This window comes from Lygodium microphyllum, chromosome 24, assembly GCF_053477565.2.
Source record: "Lygodium microphyllum isolate KBCC chromosome 24, Lygodium_microphyllum_v1.1.10, whole genome shotgun sequence".
In the NCBI taxonomy this organism is placed as follows: domain Eukaryota; kingdom Viridiplantae; phylum Streptophyta; class Polypodiopsida; order Schizaeales; family Lygodiaceae; genus Lygodium; species Lygodium microphyllum.
In genome coordinates, this window is record NC_141158.1 from 57,404,625 (window position 1) to 57,424,490 (window position 19,866).

At 40.6% G+C, this 19,866-nt stretch overlaps 1 protein-coding gene across 1 annotated transcript; it reads left to right on the forward strand.

Moving 5' to 3' along the window:
- The first annotated feature begins 2,872 nt into the window (after window positions 1–2,872).
- On the forward strand, window positions 2,873–16,475 carry LOC148015125 (uncharacterized). The gene is made up of 2 exons (XM_087665177.1): window positions 2,873–2,877; window positions 16,099–16,475. The coding sequence occupies exons 1-2, from the start codon at window positions 2,873–2,875 to the stop codon at window positions 16,418–16,420; spliced, it is 327 nt and encodes a 108-aa protein (XP_087521303.1). The 3' UTR covers window positions 16,421–16,475.
- Window positions 16,476–19,866: the final 3,391 nt, after the last annotated feature.

A 19,866-nucleotide genomic window follows, 5' to 3' on the forward strand; every position in this document is an offset into this window, starting at 1 on the left:
TTTGAGAATAGAAAAGATGAAAGTTTGTGGAAAAATGGGAGGGTCCTTTTGTTACCTCTTACAAACCCATATGATGTACATGGCTTTGTGGTGCATAGTTTGAGCTTTCTATAGGAACCAATATTTCTAAGGCTTACATATGTCCACTAAGTAAGAGTGATCCACCCCTTAGGGAATTCTGTTCTAGAAATAATTCTCTTTAGGAATACTTACCAACAATAGTATTAAAATTGGGTTTGGATGGATTTGGAAGGTGGGCCATATGATAGTTTTCAAAACCTTAGAGCTAAGCATGAGAGTCTTCTCACATTTGAGAAATTTGAGCTAACTATACAAAAAAGTCAACATAAGGATAAGGGGATATGTGGACACCCTTTATAAATAATTCAATCTTTTCAATCACTTGGGCCCAATATTTTTGAAAATGAACGGACAAGGTGGGGCCAAGCTTGAAACATATGTTTTCGAGTATTTTAAAGAAATATTCCAATGGTATTTCCCATAAAGTTCCCATGTGGTACATACATCCTATCCCAAGTTCCTTTTCTTCTCTCTCATATTTTCCCTTTTCAAGTCTCTCACTTATCCTAGATTATTATTAAATTAACCATGATATTCCTTTGTTCCGTAATTTTTCAATGATACCACCCATGTCTATTTTAATATTTGGAGCTTCACAAATGCTTTATGCATGGAAGAATTCTTGGCCCACCCTAAGAAGAAAGGACAACAATATATTTATGCTATAAAGGATTGGTAACATAAGCCATTTCTACAAATAGTGAAGGTTTTAGACCTTCTAAATTATTATAAAAAACTATTTTTACCATGTGAGGTGCTATCAGGGTCACATATAGGACACAAATTAGCAACACCAATTAGCATCACTTATGCCACAATGAATGAACTCTAAATCTCCCTTTCCCTCCCTTTGAAAGTTAACTTTCTTACCTTCCATGCTTTTGCAATGTTGTGTAGATGTGAGAAACTTTGTATGAATTCTAGTGCCATTCAATTTGTGGAAACCCCACCGTGTTGAACACGACATGCATATATATATATATATATATATATATATATAGAGAGAGAGAGAGAGAGGCTCTATGTGCTCACTATATACAATTTGTATGTATGTGTATGAAGAGAGTTAATAGACTCGTAGCAATATGAGGTCTAGGAGAATATTAAAAAAAACAATATCCCATATGCGACATTCCTCATGGGATCACCAGACAATAAAAATGTTACATTCATTGACATGTCTTATGCAACAATTATCGTGGCATTAGCCACTACCAATTAAGGTTGCTATACATGCCATATATGGGACACACATCACCAATGCCAATTAGCATCTCTTATGCCACAATGAATGGCCTCAATATCCCCTTCTTCACCCCCCCATAAGTTAATTTTCTTACCTTCCACTCTTTGTCCAAGCTATGAAGATGTGCTAAAATTTGTGCCAATGCGAGTGTAATTCAACTTGTTCTAACTTTACCATGTCAAGTACAACACACACACACACACACACACACACACACACACACACAGGTTGTGTGTGCTTAGTATATATAGTTTCTATGTATGTGTATAGAGAGAGATAATAGAGTAGCATCAATATGAGGCCTAAGAGAATTTAGAAAAGCATGGCATTCCATAAGCAGCCTTCCTTGTGGCATAAACAAAGTTCCTTTCTTTATTTTACATTTGTAGACATGGCTTATGTGATGATTATCATGGCATAAGGGACTACAAGTTGAGGTTGCTATAAGCATTGAATAGGAGACACAAATTAGTGATGCCAATTAGCATTGCTTATCTTATAATGAATGGACTCTCCTCGATCTTGATCAAAACACAACCCCTGGTCAAGATGGTAGAACGAAATCTTGAATATGTAAGGAAGTATAGTTGTTTTGTGCTCCTCATGTTAAGAGCGAGAGAGAGAGAGAGAGAGAGAGAGAGAGAGAGAGAGAGAGAGAGAGAGAGAGAGAGAGAGAGAGAGAGAGAGAGAGAGAGAGAGAGAGAGAGAGAGAGAGAGAGGCTCTATGTGCTCACTATATACAATTTGTATGTATGTGTATGAAGAGAGTTAATAGAATCGTAGGAATATGAGGTCTAGGAGAATATAAGAAAAAACAATATCCCATATGCTACATTCCTCATGGGATCACTAGACAATAAAAATGTTACATTCATTGATATGTCTTATGCAACAATTATCGTGGCATTAGCCACTATCAAAGGTCGCTATACATGCCATATATGGGACACACATTACCAATGCCAATTAGCATCGCTTATGCCACAATGAATGGCCTCAATATCCCCTTCTTCACCCCCCCATAAGTTAATTTTCTTACCTTCCACTCTTTGTCCAAGCTATGAAGATGTGCTAAAATTTGTGCCAATGCGAGTGTAATTCAACTTGTTCTAACTTTACCATGTCAAGTACAACACACACACACACACACACACAAAAGTTGTGTGTGCTTAGTATATATAGTTTTTGTGTATGTGCATAGAGAGGGATAATAGAGTAGCATCGATATGCAGCCTAGGAGAATTTAGAAAAGCATGGCATTCCATAAGCAGCCTTCATTGTGGCATATACAAAGTTCCTTTGTTTGTTTTACATTTGTAGACATGGCTTATGCGATGATTATCATGGCATAAGGGACTGCAAGTTGAGTTTGCTATAAGCATTGAATAGGAGACACAAATTAGTGATGCCAATTAGCATTGCTTATCTTATAATGAATGGACTCCCCTCGATCTTGCTCAAAACACAACCCCTCGTCAGGATGGTAGAACAAAATCTTGAATATGTATGGAGTATAGATGTTTTGTGCTCATCATGTTAAGAGCGATGACGTAAGCATTAGTTGGTGCTATGAAGGCAAAAAGTCCTAGCAAAATGTCCTACATGCCTTTCATGAGCTATGTGAAGTTGGGATCCTAGTTTAGTAAACCTAGTTGTTCCTATACGACAAAGGTTAATGTGAGTAAATATGCTAGAGTACAATACCTATGTGGATGCTCTAAGCTATGTCGCCATATCACTCATTTTGGTGAAAATATGATATACCAGTAGGATATGCTACTTGTTTGGCATACTTTGAATGTAAAGCGACTGTGGAAGCATGGATGGATATTTGCAAAGCAACTCGTTAGAAGATAGCTTGCATATGCAAATCTCTAATAGTCGTGTGCGCACTGATATAGTGTGTTTTTGCCGAAATCATGTAAAGGTTTATCTAGGTAGGTAGGTTTTGACAATAAAGTCACATAAAGGTTCACTTCGGTAGGTAGAGTAGTTCCGGAAGAGCAGACATCATTGTTATGATAATACAGTCACAAGCAATTGTATTGTTTCGCAATTCAACCTTATCTATGTGGGCAACGAAAGAATTATTAATATTACATCAGCTATAACAATATATCTAGACCATGCAGCACTCCGGCTGCTACGTATTGGGAATTGCAGGCCGCATCTGAGGTACTTCTAAAAATTAAAAAGTTAGTGACTGAGGAGCAACGCATCATACTTTCTTTTTTATCCGCTTTTTGCTTGCAATGAAGTAAAGAAGAGGTTAATGTCTGGCTCATGATCATCTTAATTTATAGGATGTCTACATCATGATCATGCACTACTAATTTAACCGTTACAGCTGGACGTTGTTGAAGGGTTTTTCGAAAGCAAAGTCGCGTCTTCAGAAGACCTTGATATATTTCAAGATGGAAGATCAATCAAGTGAATAATCCAATGTCAGAGATTGAACTCATCATCAAACTGGTTTTGGCCTTCAACTCTGAATCATATATTTTTAATAGCAATACAACAATTCCAGAACTCAATCAATAAATTCTGCTTGAGCAAAAGCAGTTGTAACTTTTGTTATCCAGTATGTAAAGTTTAAAATGGTAAACTCAAGGTGAATTTAAATTAGAAAAAAACAGTCCATCTAATTACTAGTTATGCCTTCTCAGATTTTGCAGAAAGAAAACTGAAGACAGTTGAGAGCCTTTCCATCTTCTTCTTGGGAAAGTATAAAGTAATTTCTTGTCTACTTAGGCTTCAGCATGTCATACAGGTAGCTTTGTCTCAATCACTTCTATGTCTGGATTTTTCTTCATACAAGCAGTTTTGTTTTAGACATCTCTATGTCTAGAATGTTCTTCATACAGGCAGCTTTGTTGTCGTTCCAGTCACTGACATAGAAGATGGCCAATGATCACACCAATACCACTTCAATGTCCTTCGAAGTAGCATAATGTGTTCACTGCTGGTTCGTTTATTGTTCTTTCATAGTTGCAGCAGCTACTTTGTCGTTATCTTCAGGTCGTCCTTCGTCACCCTCATCGACTTCTTCAACTGCGGCTTCTAATTCATTGTCACTTGCCATCTTCTTCAGCAGCTTCGTTGAACTTCTTTGTTTGCTTCTTCTTCATCTGCATCTTCGTCTTCCAAAGCTCTCTGATACTTTACTTCCTCTCAGCTCCCCTGTTCTTCATGTCCTGAATATTCCTTTTGAAGTTGTTGAGTTTTCCCTCCCATCCATCATCTTCAATTTCCCCTCTTTTTGCCTCTGTAGCTCCGTTTTTCCAATTATCCAGATCCGCCCTGTTTTTAAATTGCAGAAATCCTCCCTCCCGTTGACTGAGAATAAAACCCCATCTATATCTGTTGAATTCGCGTCCTAGAGCCCCGATCCTCTTCTCCTCATCATTCCAAACACAGAGCTCCCTTCTCCCAGTGGAGCAGCAGAGCCTAGAGAGAAAGAATTTGTCCTCCCATCTCCGCTTGCCTTTCCTGAGTCTATTACAAAAGATGTTGAAGAAGAGTCTCTTAGCAAAGAAGCTTTTGTTGGTTGAGATGCTGTGGTGGTTTTCTGCGACTTCTTGGGCTTGTGAGTAAAGAAGCATTGACAACTAAAAGTATCATTATTGCAGTTCTAAAATGGTACCACAATGGTTGTTGTCCTCCTTCGCATACCTCTGGTCAAGAACTGAAACTGCTGCTTCTATGAGCAATAGTCATCCCTCTCCTCTTTTATATGTTAATTCAATTATTCCTCATCATTGCCTTCATAAGACTTCCCCAAACCATCAAACTTGATAACCTGGATGCTGGCTGAGTAACTTTCACTGTGAAGCCAATCTGTCATGCAGTGCGCAATGCAGATGACGACCAGACCTCCTATGGCCACTGCAATAAACGCCTTTGCTTTTTTGCCCCCCCTTGACGATTTCCACTCTCTCCAAAAGAAGGAGTCCCCCTTTTCTCCGATTCCCATTTCGTATCCTCGTGTTCCCCCGCTCTGATCTTCTTTCGCCCCCAAATTGGCTTTCCTCCCCAGAAAAGTGGTTTTTTTTAAATCATGTCTTTCAACTATTCATCATGAGTCACAATGTCAGCCTCATATACCCATTTTCGACCAGGGCTCCTTTGCAAAACTCTACATGTGTTTGTTGAACTTCCAAATACACTGATTTTTTTTATCAAGTTCAGCTTTGTACGCTGCTTCAGCACCTTCTCTCTCCTTTGCATGTGTCTCAATAACTAATTTTGTCTTCCTTTTTTTTAAAAAAAATCTTTAAAGCTTGGAGTTATTTTGCTACACTTGATGCCTATAAAAGTGCATAGCGTTATCTTCTCGACCTTGCTCCAGATACACTCAAAGCATCGCATTCAATGCAACAGTTTTATGTTCAAGTAGCTTATCAGAAACCTTTTCTGCTTCTGCAATGCTTCCACACTTCCCATACATGGATACAAGAAGTAAGTATACATGTAAATATAAGATGATCAAGTGCCAGGCCCTCTTGTTGCATAAGCTGAAGGCATTGATTAACCATCTTGTAATCACCACATGTCACATATCCATCAATCATTACACCCCAAGCAACAACAGCATGATCCTCTATACTCCAAACCTGAACAAGGTCATCTTCACCTCCAACCAAGACATACTTGCTATCTGGGCTTCAAGATCAGCAAAGAAGGGAACCAAAATAACTTTTGCCTCCACAAATTAGTTGTTGAGTCTTGAAATCAAAATCTGAGATAGCCAACGAGTCCAACACTCGCTAAATACAAGCCATTTGCGGAGAATGCAAAGTTATTGATAGAACCTTGGCATATGTGCCACCTTGCCAAGGGAGTGCTCTTACTGATAGCTCCTATGTTGCTACAAGCTCTCAAAATATATAAATAAGTGGTGATATCTATGTTGATGCACTCATGTTGCATTCTTTCAAACAATTCTAACACATCGATTAAGTATGTACAAAGTAGCAAATGCCACACACACAACTTTTGGGTGGATTTCACACCTCGAATGCGCAGCAATACGACATCCACCCCCTCTAATCCTGCACATCCTCCGGATGGGCCAACTATCCATGATCGTTATCATCAAGATCCACAAATAGATCAATCTCTTCATTATGCATTTCCGGTATATCAACAAGATTATCTGTCATATCATTTGTCTCTTCCATTGGAGTTTCTTCTCGTTGTTCTTCTCTTGCAAATTCTTCCAATGCATAATCTTCATCATCTCTTTTCTTGAAAATCTTGATTCTTTTTCCAGCAATAGGCACTCTAAGCACTGTCCCATCCAATTCTGTCAACTCATATGTTGCATTGTCAAAGACATGTCTGACTATGTATGGCCCAAACCATCTTTTCACCATCTTCCGAAGTGCAGAATGCTGATTTTCAAGGCTGCTATCAAAGACTAATACCCAATCTCCCTCTTCTATTGCTTTAGGCTACAAGCGATACCTGCCATCAAACCTGTCCTTATTTCTTAGTCTAGCAACCTTCAACCTGTCAATAGCTAGCTGAATATCCTCTGGTCTTCTCTCCAACTGCTGAATCCGAAGAGCTAAGAGCTCCTCTCTCGTCAAATCCTCCTGCCAAGGTAAAATTGACCAAGTCAAAGCACAAGTCTCACTCGGCATAACCGGTTTCTGACCATACATCAACTCTACTGGCATATATCTTGTGGTAACACTGTGAGTCGTACGATCAGCCCACAAACCAAATGGTAGAAGTCTCGGCCATTCTCCAATCCGTCCTCTGCATGCTTTGGCTAATGCTTTCACTATCGGCGGATGCCCTCTTTCACTCTTCCCATTTCCCTCTGGATTGTATGATGTGGTTAGAGCCAACTTGATTCCTAGTTGAGAAAAAAACTCCCTAGCTTCATCTGCATCCAATTCACCACGATCCGTAGTGATCTTACCCACACAGCCATACCTGCAGAAAATTTCTTCTAATAAGAACTTACACACTGCACTAGTGGTCTTCGTTCTCAAAGATCTATCCTCAACATGATTGGTAAGATCCTCTCTAGCCAAAACAATATACCTCATCTGCCATAGACCCATAGGCATAGTAACCAAGTCAACTACCCACTTATAATGAATGCATAACGGATAGGTCAGATGAAGCTCATCTCAATGACACACTACCGAATACATCTGGCTGTCTCTGCAAGTCTCAACAAAGTGAGAAACATCTCTATACATGCCTTTCCACCAATATTTCTCCTTGATTTTCTCATAAATAGCCCACACTCCTCTATGACCAGCCCAAGGACTCTCATGAAACTCCCTCATCACCTGTAACTGTGTCTCTCTATCGCAGACAACCCCAAAGGTAATCTGCCTCTTTTCTTCGGATGCTTCCAAAGAAATCCGTCCTTGAGAAAATAACCATAGGCTTTCCTTCTGATCTTCTTGAACTCTTCATCTGTCCATTCATCTCTTTTGCTTAGTGTACTAAGGTATTTGCCAATTTGCAACCAATCTCCAACATAAAGTTCTTCTATGAAAGCCACAATATCATAGACATGGAAAACATGATCAACCATAGTGGCTGAAATTTTTGCATGATCCTCTTCTGCAAGTAGAGTCTCCTCATCATCATATCTGGCTCTAGACAACATATCTGCCACTGGATTATCCTTCCCTGCTATGTGTTTAAATTCTAGATTTAATGACTTTATGTATGCAATCCATCTCAGCATAGCTATATCTGGAGTAGAGCAACTCGTAATCATACCAATCAATGGCAAGCAATCTGTCTCTACCACAACTGAAGCCCCAATAAAGTACTCCTTGTCACATTTGAGAGCCGTAACAATCCCTAGTAACTCCCTCTTGATTTGCGAATATCTCCTCTATCTCTCGTTTAGGACTTTCGCCCCCCTAAACCGAATAGCATACCTGTTTCCATCTGCATCATCTTGACCCACAGCCCAACATATGCCAATTGGACTAGTGTTAACTGTCAATACAATAGGCCTTCCGCAATTATAATCCGCTTTCCTGAGAGTAGGAGCAATCTGCAATAACTTCTTCAATTTCCGCATGGCTTTAGTATGGCTCTCATCCCAATAGAATTTCTGCCCCTTTTGAAGCAGCTGATATAAACAATCTGCTATGTGTGCAAAATGAGGTATCCAAATCATATAAAACACACAAGCTCCAATGAATCTCCGTACCTCTGAAGTGGTAGAACAATACTCCACAATCTTGCCTATAGCATCCATCTTATCAGGTGAGGGTTTCCTGCCATAATACCCACACATATGTCCAACAATGACAACCTCATTCACTCCAAAAACAAATTTTTGCCCTGAAAGTGTCAAGTTCACTTCTTCTAACCTGGCCAAAATCTTCTCACAAGCTGAAATATGATCAGCCACAAAGTATCTGCATCCCTGCTCATTTAGACTCTCATTCTTCTCTTCTTTTGCACACCCCTTAATGGGCACATCATCCAAGAAAGGCATAGTAAGCTGAGGTATATAATCACGAAGAACCTTATGCATGGCATTCATCATATGCGCAACAAAATTAGTGGCACCTTGAGGCAAGGTACACATCCTGACAAGCCCAATAGGAGTTCTCATGGTGGTTATGTCCCTGCTTTCCAAAGCCAACTGAAACTGATCATATCCTGAATACAAATCACCTAAAGAATAGATGGCACGTCCAGGAAATGCTTCTGCAAACTCATCCACAACTGGACCTATACCAACATTCCTGATAGTAACTCTGTTTACTGGCTGCATGTCCTGTATAAATCGGAGAGTACCATTCTTCTTTGGAGCCGTAAACCACCTATTTGAGTATGGTGCAGATGAAGGCTCAAGAATTCCCATCCTGATTTTCTCATTCAATAAATCAATCAGCTTTGGCAGGTGTGCCTTAGGCACTAGAATAGGTCGGAGATTCCATGGAATATGAGGAATAGTAAAAATGACCATAGGAGCAACAATATCTGGATTCACACATCCAATCTCATGCGGGAAAAAAGCAAATTCCCTTCCATGTCGCTCAAGCATCTCCTGAAAGCATTGCTTCTCTGTGGGTAGCAAGAAATCACCATTTCCAATTTTCAATTCAGCAAGAGTCTCTGCTGAAAATTTATGGCCTATATGCTCCGGATTCCTCAAAATTGGCTGTTTGGCAACCCTCTCTATTTGTTGATCACTGTCAGCTGGAAGCGGTACAGCTACTGGCTTCACCTTTTTATCCACAGTCTTGTATTTTGTGTCAACCCTGGCTTCATTATGCTCTTCTGCATTACTCAAATCTTGTTGTAAATCAGCAATTCTGCACTCCAATGGCTGAATATCCTCAGCCCTCTGCTCTATGGACTGCATAGGAACAACCCTAAACTCTGGATGCTCAAATATTTTAGCAGTAAACTCTGTTGGCTAAAAGTTTTCAGCCCTCTGTGTCTCTATAAGCTGATCATAATCAGCCAGAAACTCTGTTTGCTGAATTTCTTCAGTACTCAACACTTTTTTGCTGAGTCACCTCAGCCTCTGACTCAATCTGTGACACAAAATCTACAATTTCATGAAACATGTCCAGGGATTGCACTAATACATTACTGTGACAACTGTGCATATTAGTTTTTAGCATATCTTCCATCTCTATCATCGTATCTGCACAAATCATACTGTCATATATCCCATCTATATGCTCATCATCCTCTAAAATTCCTGCATTATTCAAAATTTTCTCATTCCTGCATATGTACTGCCTGGCAGCTCTAGGCAACCTAGAAATCTTCTGATAGCTCGTTGAACTGTTTGTTGAAATCCCAACAAAACTAGAGGAGAAAACACTGCTGCCAGGAGGCGAGAACTCCAATCTCCTCTACTCTATACCATCGTCGTCTCGCGAAATGGCGGTACCTAATGAAAACCCGAATCCCTCACAGTGGGCAAAGGTGCATCTCTGAGAGTACCCCTGTTTCTAACATGGTTCACACAAACAGTCATAAACTGAACTGCTCTCATACCATCTTTACTGCGAATCCATGCATAAGCAGATCCATCATCTATTACCTTTGTTTCCATACGCATCTCTGTGATGAATGGCTGTCCAAGAATTATGGGATAAGAGCATGAATCCTGCACAAAGAAATGGAAATCCTCCTCTACATCACCAATAGAAACCCTGACACTGGGACATGCAGCATACAAATCACCTGCAGTGTTGTTGGCGGCTCTCATATGCCACCCATGCTCTACATCCATAGGCCATCTGTTACTCTCATAAACTCCACGAATTATGAGATTAATCTCAGAACCATGATCCACCAAAGCAACATAAGGCACCTGTTTCTCTCCAATTTTTATCATCGTCTCTGTAGTTGCCCTAGCCCAATGACTCCACGAAAAGTGACTACGCGGTATCAAGACAGGCTCATCAGTTTCAACATAATGCATAGGCTGAACCCTCTTCTCTATCTGTGGAAAAACAAAAGCATTCTCAACCAAAACCTCATCCTCATCCTCTTCCAACTCCTCAATCAAAACTCCCTGTGTATGAGTAGTAGACAATGCATGTCTTTTTCTCTTCAAGACCTCCTGAAACTGATCTTGAAACTCTCTTTTCGAGATGCCCAAAACCTCAGAAATAGTGAAAGTCACCTCACTGCCAAGTATCTTGTCATTAAAGATTTTCTTCATGTCTCTAGATGTCTCAATATTAGACATCAATCTAAACCCTGGCTGCTTTCTCTCTCTAGGCTCTTGCCTCTTTTCTCTCTTTTGAGCATCTTCCATCTGTCATTTTGGCCCTGGTCTCAAAGACGGTCCTGCAGTAGGTGGAGTAACAAACTCGCCCCCTCTAGTCTTTTTAGCTGCACTTGGATTTTCTTCATCCCTCTTACTCGAATAGAGTACCTTTTTAGTTGCACTTGGCATAAATAGAGTACCTGTCAAACAGGCGAATCCTAACCTGTCTCTGATCTGATGCTAGAGCCTGCACTAGTCAAAACAGTTTGCTGAATTTTTCCCTTGTTTGCAGTCTCCATAGCATAAGTCCATAGTGCTGACTGATTCTCTGATCCCTTCTCAATCTGGACTCCATATGCAGAAGCATCTCCTCTAGCTGTCACATAAGAAGTACGCGCAGCCATGTCATCCACTAACTTCTTCATTCCGCCTTTACCAAAGTTGGTAGCAAGTGGAGCTCCTGTTTCAGTCAACCAAATCTTACCATCTTGTCCCCAAAATACCAAATTCTTCCTCCTTGCATCCTGAAAAGATTCACAATCCCTGCAATGCTGATGGTCTGTACTATCACACCAAATACATCTCCGATGTCTCCTAGGTGCACTAGAAGCACTTCTAGGTGCAGTAGGAGCACTAGAAGAAATAGTAGGTGTAGTCGAAGCAAACAGCTCTTTCAATTTTTCCACCAACTCCGCTTTCATTGACTCCAGTGTCAAATCCGTTATGCCTTTGATTATGTCATCAAGAGAGGTAGGCACCAATGGAGCGGATGGTTTTGGAGCAGAAGGTGTAGGCATCGGTCGTGGAACAGGAGGAATAAGAGGAGTAGAAACACTAGGCACTGGCATAGGCCAAGAAACTGGCTGAGGAGGAGAAGAAATAACAGGGATAGAAGCAGGCATAGGAGCAGAAGACGGTGTCGGTGTCATAGAACCATTCTGTAGGCGGGTCTTCCATATCCTCCTCTTGGTCAAAGTCGAGACTGCATCCTGGGCATCCTGCCAATCCGTTTTAAGACCCATAGGCTTCGTGCGATCCTCAAGAAGTTCTTCCAATTCTTCTTGAAGAGCAGGATCTGCAGCTTGCAAGAAAAGCTCAACTTTTTCAACATCCAATGCTCTTTGTTCAATGGCACCAAGCTGACTATACCTCTCTTCAAATTCCCGAATCAACTCTGAAGCAACTATACCTTTGTTTGGCATGTAGACCCACTCTCGGAATGACCGTTGGCCATACCATAGTCCTCAAGGAAATACTCTTCTTTAATGGCCTTCTTAAAATCTTGCCAATGTGAATTTTGAATAAAAAGATCAGTCACTTTTGCCCTCAAGGCGGGTGTGACAAGACGAAGGAAGTACTTACTCATAAGTCTAGCTGGAACTCCAAAAAACCCCATCTTGATCTCATATGTCTTCAAACATGCTAAAACATTATGGCCATCAAATAGCTTCTTCTCATTCTCAACTGCTTCAATCGCCTTAGTCGCGTTGTTTGCATTCTCTTGCTCCGAATATAGTTGCCTTTGCTGAGACAACTGTTGTTGATGCAATTGTTGTTGCTGCTGCATATACAATTGTGTCTACTAATTTTGAAGCTGCATATACATGGACATATTCTGCAAAATCTGCTTTAGATCATCTGTTGAAGTACTTGACGCAGCAGTCATTGATGGAGCTGAAGTAGAGGACGCAGCTGGAATTGTTGAAGAGGCTGAAATAGATGCTGATTTGAAGCTGCATATACATGGACATATTCTGCAAAATCTGCTTTAGATCATCTGTTGAAGTACTTGACGCAGCAGTCATTGATGGAGTTGAAGTAGAGGACGCAGCTGGAATTGTAGAAGAGGCTGAAATAGATGCTGAAGTATCTCCCATCCTGAAATTTCTGCGACGCTTTCACGTCGGGTTCACCAAAGATGTCGAAGGGTTTTTCGAAAGCAAAGTCGCGTCTTCAGAAGACCTTGATATATTTCAAGATGGAAGATCAATCAAGTGAATAATCCAATGTCAGAGATTGAACTCATCATCAAACTGGTTCTGGCCTTCAACTCTGAATCATATATTTTTAATAGCCATACAACAATTCCAGAACTCAATCAATAAATTCTACTTGAGCAAAAGCAGTTGTAACTTTTGCTATCCAGTATGTAAAGTTTAAAATGGTAAACTCAAGGTGAATTTAAATCAGAAAAAAATAGTCCATCTGATTACTAGTTATGCGTTCTCAGAATTGCAAAAAGAAAATTGAAGACAGTTGAGATCCTTTCCATCTTCTTCTTGGGAAAGTATAAAGTAATTTCTTGTCTGCTTAGGCTTTAGCATGTCATACAGGTAGCTTTGTTTTAGTCACTTCTATGTCTGGATTTTTCTTCATACAAGCAGTTTTGTTTTAGACATCTCTATGTCTGGAATGTTCTTCATACAAGCAGCTTTGTTGTCATTCCAATCACTGACATAGAAGATGGCCAATGATCACACCAATACCACTTCAATGTCCTTCGAAGTAGCATAATGTGTTCACTGCTGGTTCGTTTATTGTTCTTTCATAGTTGCAGCAGTTGCTTTGTCGTTAGCTTCAGGTCGTCCTTCGTCACCCTCATCGACTTCTTCAACTGCGGCTTCTAATTCATTGTCACTTGCCATCTTCTTCAGCAGCTTCGCTGAACTCCTTCGTTTGCTTCTTCTTCATCTGCATCTTCGTCTTCCAAAGCTCTCTGATACTTTACTTCCTCTCATCTCCCCTGTTCTTCATGTCCTGAATCTTCCTTTTGAAGTTGTTGAGTTTTCCCTCCCATCCATCATCTTCAATTTCCCCTCTTTTTGCCTCTGTAGCTCCGTTTTTCCAATTATCCAGATCCGCCCTGTTTTTAAATTGCAGAAATCCTCCCTCCCGTTGACTGAGAATAAAACCCCATCTATATCTATTGAATTCGCGTCCTAGAGGCGCGATCCTCTTCTCCTCATCATTCCAAACACAGAGCTCCCTTCTCCCAGTGGAGCAGCAGAGCCTAGAGAGAAAGAATTTGTCCTCCCATCTCCGCTTGCCTTTCCTGAGTCTATTACAAAAGATGTTGAAGAAGAGTCTCTTAGCAAAGAAGCTTTTGTGGGTTGAGATGCTGTGGTGGTTTGCTACGACTTCTTGGGCTTGTGAGTAAAGAAGCATTGACAACTAAAAGTATCATAATTGCAGTTTTGAAACGGTACCACAGTGGTTGTTGTCCTCCTTCGCATACCTCTGGTCAAGAACTGAAACCGCTGCTTCTGTGAGCAATAGTCATCCCTCTCCTCTTCTATATGTTAATTCAATTATTCCTCATCATTGCCTTCATAAGACTTCCGCAAACCATCAAACTTGATAACCTGGATGCTGGCTAAGGAACTTTCACAGTGAAGCCAATCTGTCATGCAGGCCGCAATGCAGATGATGACCAGACCTCCTATGGCCACTGCAATAAACGTCTTTGCTTTTTTTTCCCCTCCTTGACGATTTCCGCTCTCTCCAAAAGAAGGAGTCCCCCTTTTATCTGATTCCCATTTCATATCATGGTGTTCCCCCCACTCTGATCTTCTTCCATCCCCAAATTGGCTTTCCTCCCTAGAAAAGTGGTTTTTTTAAAATCATGTCTTTCAGCTATTCATCATGAGTCACAATGTTAGCCTCATATACCCATTTTCAACCAGGTCTCCTTTGCAAAACTCTACATGTGTTCGTTGAACTTCCAAATACAGTGATTTTTTTTATCAAGTTCAGCTTTGTACGCTGCTTCAGCATCTTCTCTCTCCTTTGCATGTGTCTCAATAATTAAATTTGTCTTCCTATTTTAAAAAAAAAAACTTTAAAGCTTGGAGTTGTTTTCCTACACTTGATGCCTGTAAAAGTGCATAGCGTTATCTTCTATACCTTGCTCCAGATACACTCAAAGCATCGCATTCAATGCAACAGTTTTATGTTCAAGTAGCTTATCAAAAACCTTTTCTGCTTCTGCAATGCTTCCACACTTCCCATACATGGATACAAGAAGTAAGTGTACATGTAGATATAAGATGATCAAGTGCCAGGCCCTCTTGTTGCATAAGCTGAAGGCATTGATTAACCATCTTGTAATCACCACATGTCACATATCCATCAATCATTACACCCCAAGCAACAACAGCATGATCCTCTATACTCCAAACTTGAACAAGGTCATCTTCACCTCCAACCAAGACATACTTGCTATCTGGGCTTCAAGATCAGCAAAGAAGGGAACCAAAATAACTTTTGCCTCCACAAATTAGTTGTTCAGTCTTGAAATCAAAATCTGAGATAGCCAACGAGTCCAACACTTGCTAAATACAAGCCATTTGCGGAGAATGCAAAGTTATTGATAGAACCTTGGCATATGTGCCACCTTGCTAAGGGACTATTCTTACTGACAGCTCCTATGTTGCTACAAGCTCTCAAAATATATAAATAAGTGGTGATATCCATGTTGATGCACTCATGTTGCATTCTTTCAAACAATTCTAACACATTGATTAAGTATGTACAAAGTAGCAAATGCCACACACACAACTTTTGGGTAGATTTCACACCTCGAATGCGCAGCAATACGACAACGTAGAGTACTGGCAGGCGTTGCAGGCTACATTCAAAGACTTGAAAGTTCACAGCTTGCTGGTAAAGTCATCAGTATTAAGAATGTAGGGTTCATTTCCCACGTACTTGCTTGCGTACATTGCACAAGGTCACGAAGGTCCTTGAGGTGTCGCTATTGCCCAGCTCCTCAATCCATCTAGCAAGATTCCTTTCCGACGTTCGCCGAATATTCTGTCTGGTACTGTGAGTTCAAGTGTCGAAGCACGGGGTATATAAGTGGACCGTAGGGTAACGAGGAGAAGTGAGTCTCGTTGAATGATCGTAGAGAGAGAGTGCGCGCTAGCTCTGCTTAATCACTAGCTAGAAGCACATCAGGAAGTGTCCGGTCGACACGTGTGATAAATCCATGTAAGTGCAGATCTCGGGGGTGAACCTGTCCACGGATCACACGCTGAGCGTGGAGGATCACCTTCTTCGTGTGCAACAAAGACGGCGGGGTGTTGACGGGCGTTTCGGGCGGCGTGGGCCTCGTAGCCCGAAGCCGGGTGGCGAGCGGCGGTGTTGTGAGTGACGCAGAGGGCTGCTGGTGGATCTGCACCTTCTCCAGCCCCTACGCGGGATCCCAGAAATGCCTCACCCGCTGGAAGGGCTTCGGCATCAAGCCCCTCTGGGAGGAGATGCAGAAGACGTCAATGGTGCGCGACAAGCGCTGTGGATGCTTCATGAAACGGGACAAGGAGCTGGTGTTCATCTGGAAGAACCCCGAAACCCCCTGGGGCGCCTAGCTAGCAGCTAGCTAGCCTGCCTCCTTGCATACATTCTAATACTGGTTATGTTGTTCTGTGTGATTATCATCCATCGTTGCCGCCTCTACCACCACCCTCGCTAGCTAGTACATCCAGTCTGTCCTTGTTGTTGTTGTTGTGTTGACTGTGGCCTTCTTTATATATGGATGAATAGACTGTCCTTGTTGTTGTTGTTGTGTTGACTGTGGCCTTCTTTATATATAAATGAATAGACTATGGTGCATTCTAATTTGCGGACGAACCTGTTCTCGCCATTGTCCACTCCAATTATTGTTCCACAATTTTCCAGCCGATAGAATCGGCACTCTCACAATTATTGTTCCACAATTATTGTTTGTGAGGAAGTTGCTCAATGAAAACATATGGCCCTCTCTTTAAACGTATACGCTCTATGATTTCCATTTCTTCCGAAACAAATAAAAATGCATGTCATCTGCGGCATGGCAATTGAAGCTCTTAGCATCATTTCTCCAAAAGCTTAAACCTCATAATAAGTATATCCAAAATATCAATACACAAACATATGGCCCTCTCTTTAAATTATGTATGCGCTCTATGATTTCCAGTTCTTCCAAAACAAATAAAAATGCATGTCATCTGCGGCATGGCAATTGAAGCTCCTAGCATCATTTCTCCAAAAGCTTAAGCCTCATAATCAGTATATCCAAAATATCAATACACAAACCCAGGCTTTTGAGTTTAGGTCCAGCAAGATGTTATAAAACCCCATTAGAAATAGTTCTAGATGTTGTACGAACAAACCACTATCCTAGAAACAATTCTAATGTGCTGCCGCACTAGCAAAGAAGAAGGCAACCGTGTATCTAGCTCGAGTGGTCCCACCATTCTGGGACGGGAGCATATCTTTAGCGCCGATTGTCTCTATCTTTTAACCCTCTTATTCGCTTGGTAGATTAGATCTATACACCTGATAACTACCAACAATTTACACACCCCTATTGACCTAAGATCATTTCCTAGGACATGTAGCCCATCCCTAAGTCTCTAAAACTAGCATGCTAAGAACAGTATGGCTATCAAAACTTCTTGTTGTGCTCGATGGATATCCTTGTAGTCCATCTAGGTTTCACACTACATCCATCTCATGGACACTTAGCAAACATAACATTGCTATGGCTCCTTCCCTCTTCCCTTTCTCCCCACTTGGCCTTTGGTCTCTTCTATTCGTCTCACCTATGCTTAATTTCCTATAATTATTTAGTTCAAATCACACAAACATCTCCTTATTAACATATTTAAAAACAACATTTCTTTAGCTAAATTATTTGAAAACTCCATGGAAAATTCAAAAATTTTCATTTTTTACTTTTTAGCACCTTTAAAATTTGTAATAAGGTCATGACTTTCTTTCCATCAACAATGGCATATCATAGAATTGGATTTTGGACTTAGGAGTGTCATTTCATGTCACTTTTCATAGAGAATTATGCATTATTTATGATGTTGGGAGATGAGGATGCATCCGTCTTGGTAATAACTATGCATATATCATTATTAGTAAAAGGCATGTGCATTTGTCACTGCGTAATGGATCTTCTTTTGTATTACTGAATGTATGACACGTTCACGACTTAAGTAAGAGTCTAATTAGTATTGCATAGCTTGATGACAATGGTTATAGAGTGTTGTTAGTGAATCGTATATGAAAGATTTACAAAGGGTCTCTCATTGTCACCGATTGGATAGTGCCTACGGAGGCACCTGAAGCAAGGTCGAGCAGAAATCTCAGATCACTGTATATTCTGTAGATAGCAAATCACTATATATTCTGCCATTTCAGGCCCCGTTTTAGAGCCGCAAGGTTGTGGACAGCAATTTCAAGGTATATTGAGATTTCGGCTATATTGACCGAAAGTGGGTGCACAAGTTATAGATTATGAATCTATAATTTTTGAGGTGTTTGCAGGAAGCAAACATAAGGTTTATCTGCAAACAGGTTGCAGATTACATGTACTATTGAGCAATCAATGAAAAAGGTTGCTTGGTGTATTGTTGTGCACGTGTTGTGAAAATTTACAAAAGACTAGCTTGTTGTGTTGTATCCTTGTTTATGATAATAGTGGAGAACAGTGGAAATCCCATTATTGAGAAGCTCGACAAGAACAACTACCCTTCATGGAAGTTCCGTGTGACGAACTTCCTCATTGGAAAGGGCCTTTATGAGTTTGTTTCAAGTGAAGAAAAGGAGCCAGAGCTGGGTATCCCTCCAACTGCAGATGAGTTAAAAGCATGGAAAGAGTGGAATGCGAAAGACAAAAAGGTGATGTACTGGCTATTTGCAGTCATTGATAATACTATGCTGGGATATATTAGGAATGCAGAAACTTCACATGCAGCTTCGACAAATTTTTAGAGTATGTTTTCAGTAAATACAAAGGCACGAAAGATTCAACTCAAGTAAGAGTTGAATGCCTTGAAGAAAGTAAAAATGTCTGTCAATGAGTATGTGTTGAAGATGAGAAGCATTACAGATGCTTTAGCAGTGATTGATGCAATGCCGGATGATGATGATTTTGTTTTATCCACTCTGAGTGGTCTTAACAATGAGAAGGCATGGAAATCATTTGTTACCTTAGTATATGTATGAAAGCCATTTCCAGATTTTGATAAGCTGATCTCTTTCGTGGTTACTGAAGAGATCAATATGCAGGGTGATTCTTCTGAAAGAAATGGTGAACAAGTCCAATAATTTTACTCGAGCTCAAGAAGGGGACGTAGTAGATCCTCTTCAAGAGGCCGTGGTATAGAACACGTTGGCGATAACTAGCAAAACAGGTTCAATCAACAGTTTGGTGAAATATAGGTTTCTGGACGTAGAGGAAACTTTAGAGGCAGGGGGAGCTCTAGAGGAAGAGGTGGATGGCAAAACTGAGGCTCTGGAAATTCCTCTATTGTTTGTCATTATTGTGGCAAAACAGGACATATTGTAGCCATTTTTTATGCTAAGAAGGATGATATTCGAAGTGGTAAATGGCAGCAAGGAAACTATGCATCGTCTTCATGACAAAATGAAGACAAAAAAAAGTGACTATTTGTTATGTAGCATATGATGAATATAGTTACAGGAAAGGGGACACATGATGATGTATGGTATGTTAATTCAGGTGTATCTAATCATATGACCAGTCATGTTGAATGGTTTGGAGAGATGTAGGACTTACAAAACCCAGGCTATGTGCAAAGACGGGTGATGATTCGTGCCACCCAATTTCATACATTGGAAAGGTTCCCTTGTCCTTGTATGATGGCCAGACAAAGAGTTTGACAGATGTATTATATGTGCCATCAATTACAAAGAATCTACTATCTGTTGGCCAAATGGTAGAGCATGGGTTGTAAGTCCGATTCAATGCAAAAGGTTGTTTTGTACAAGACTTTAATGATAAGTATAGGTTGGTCGCAAA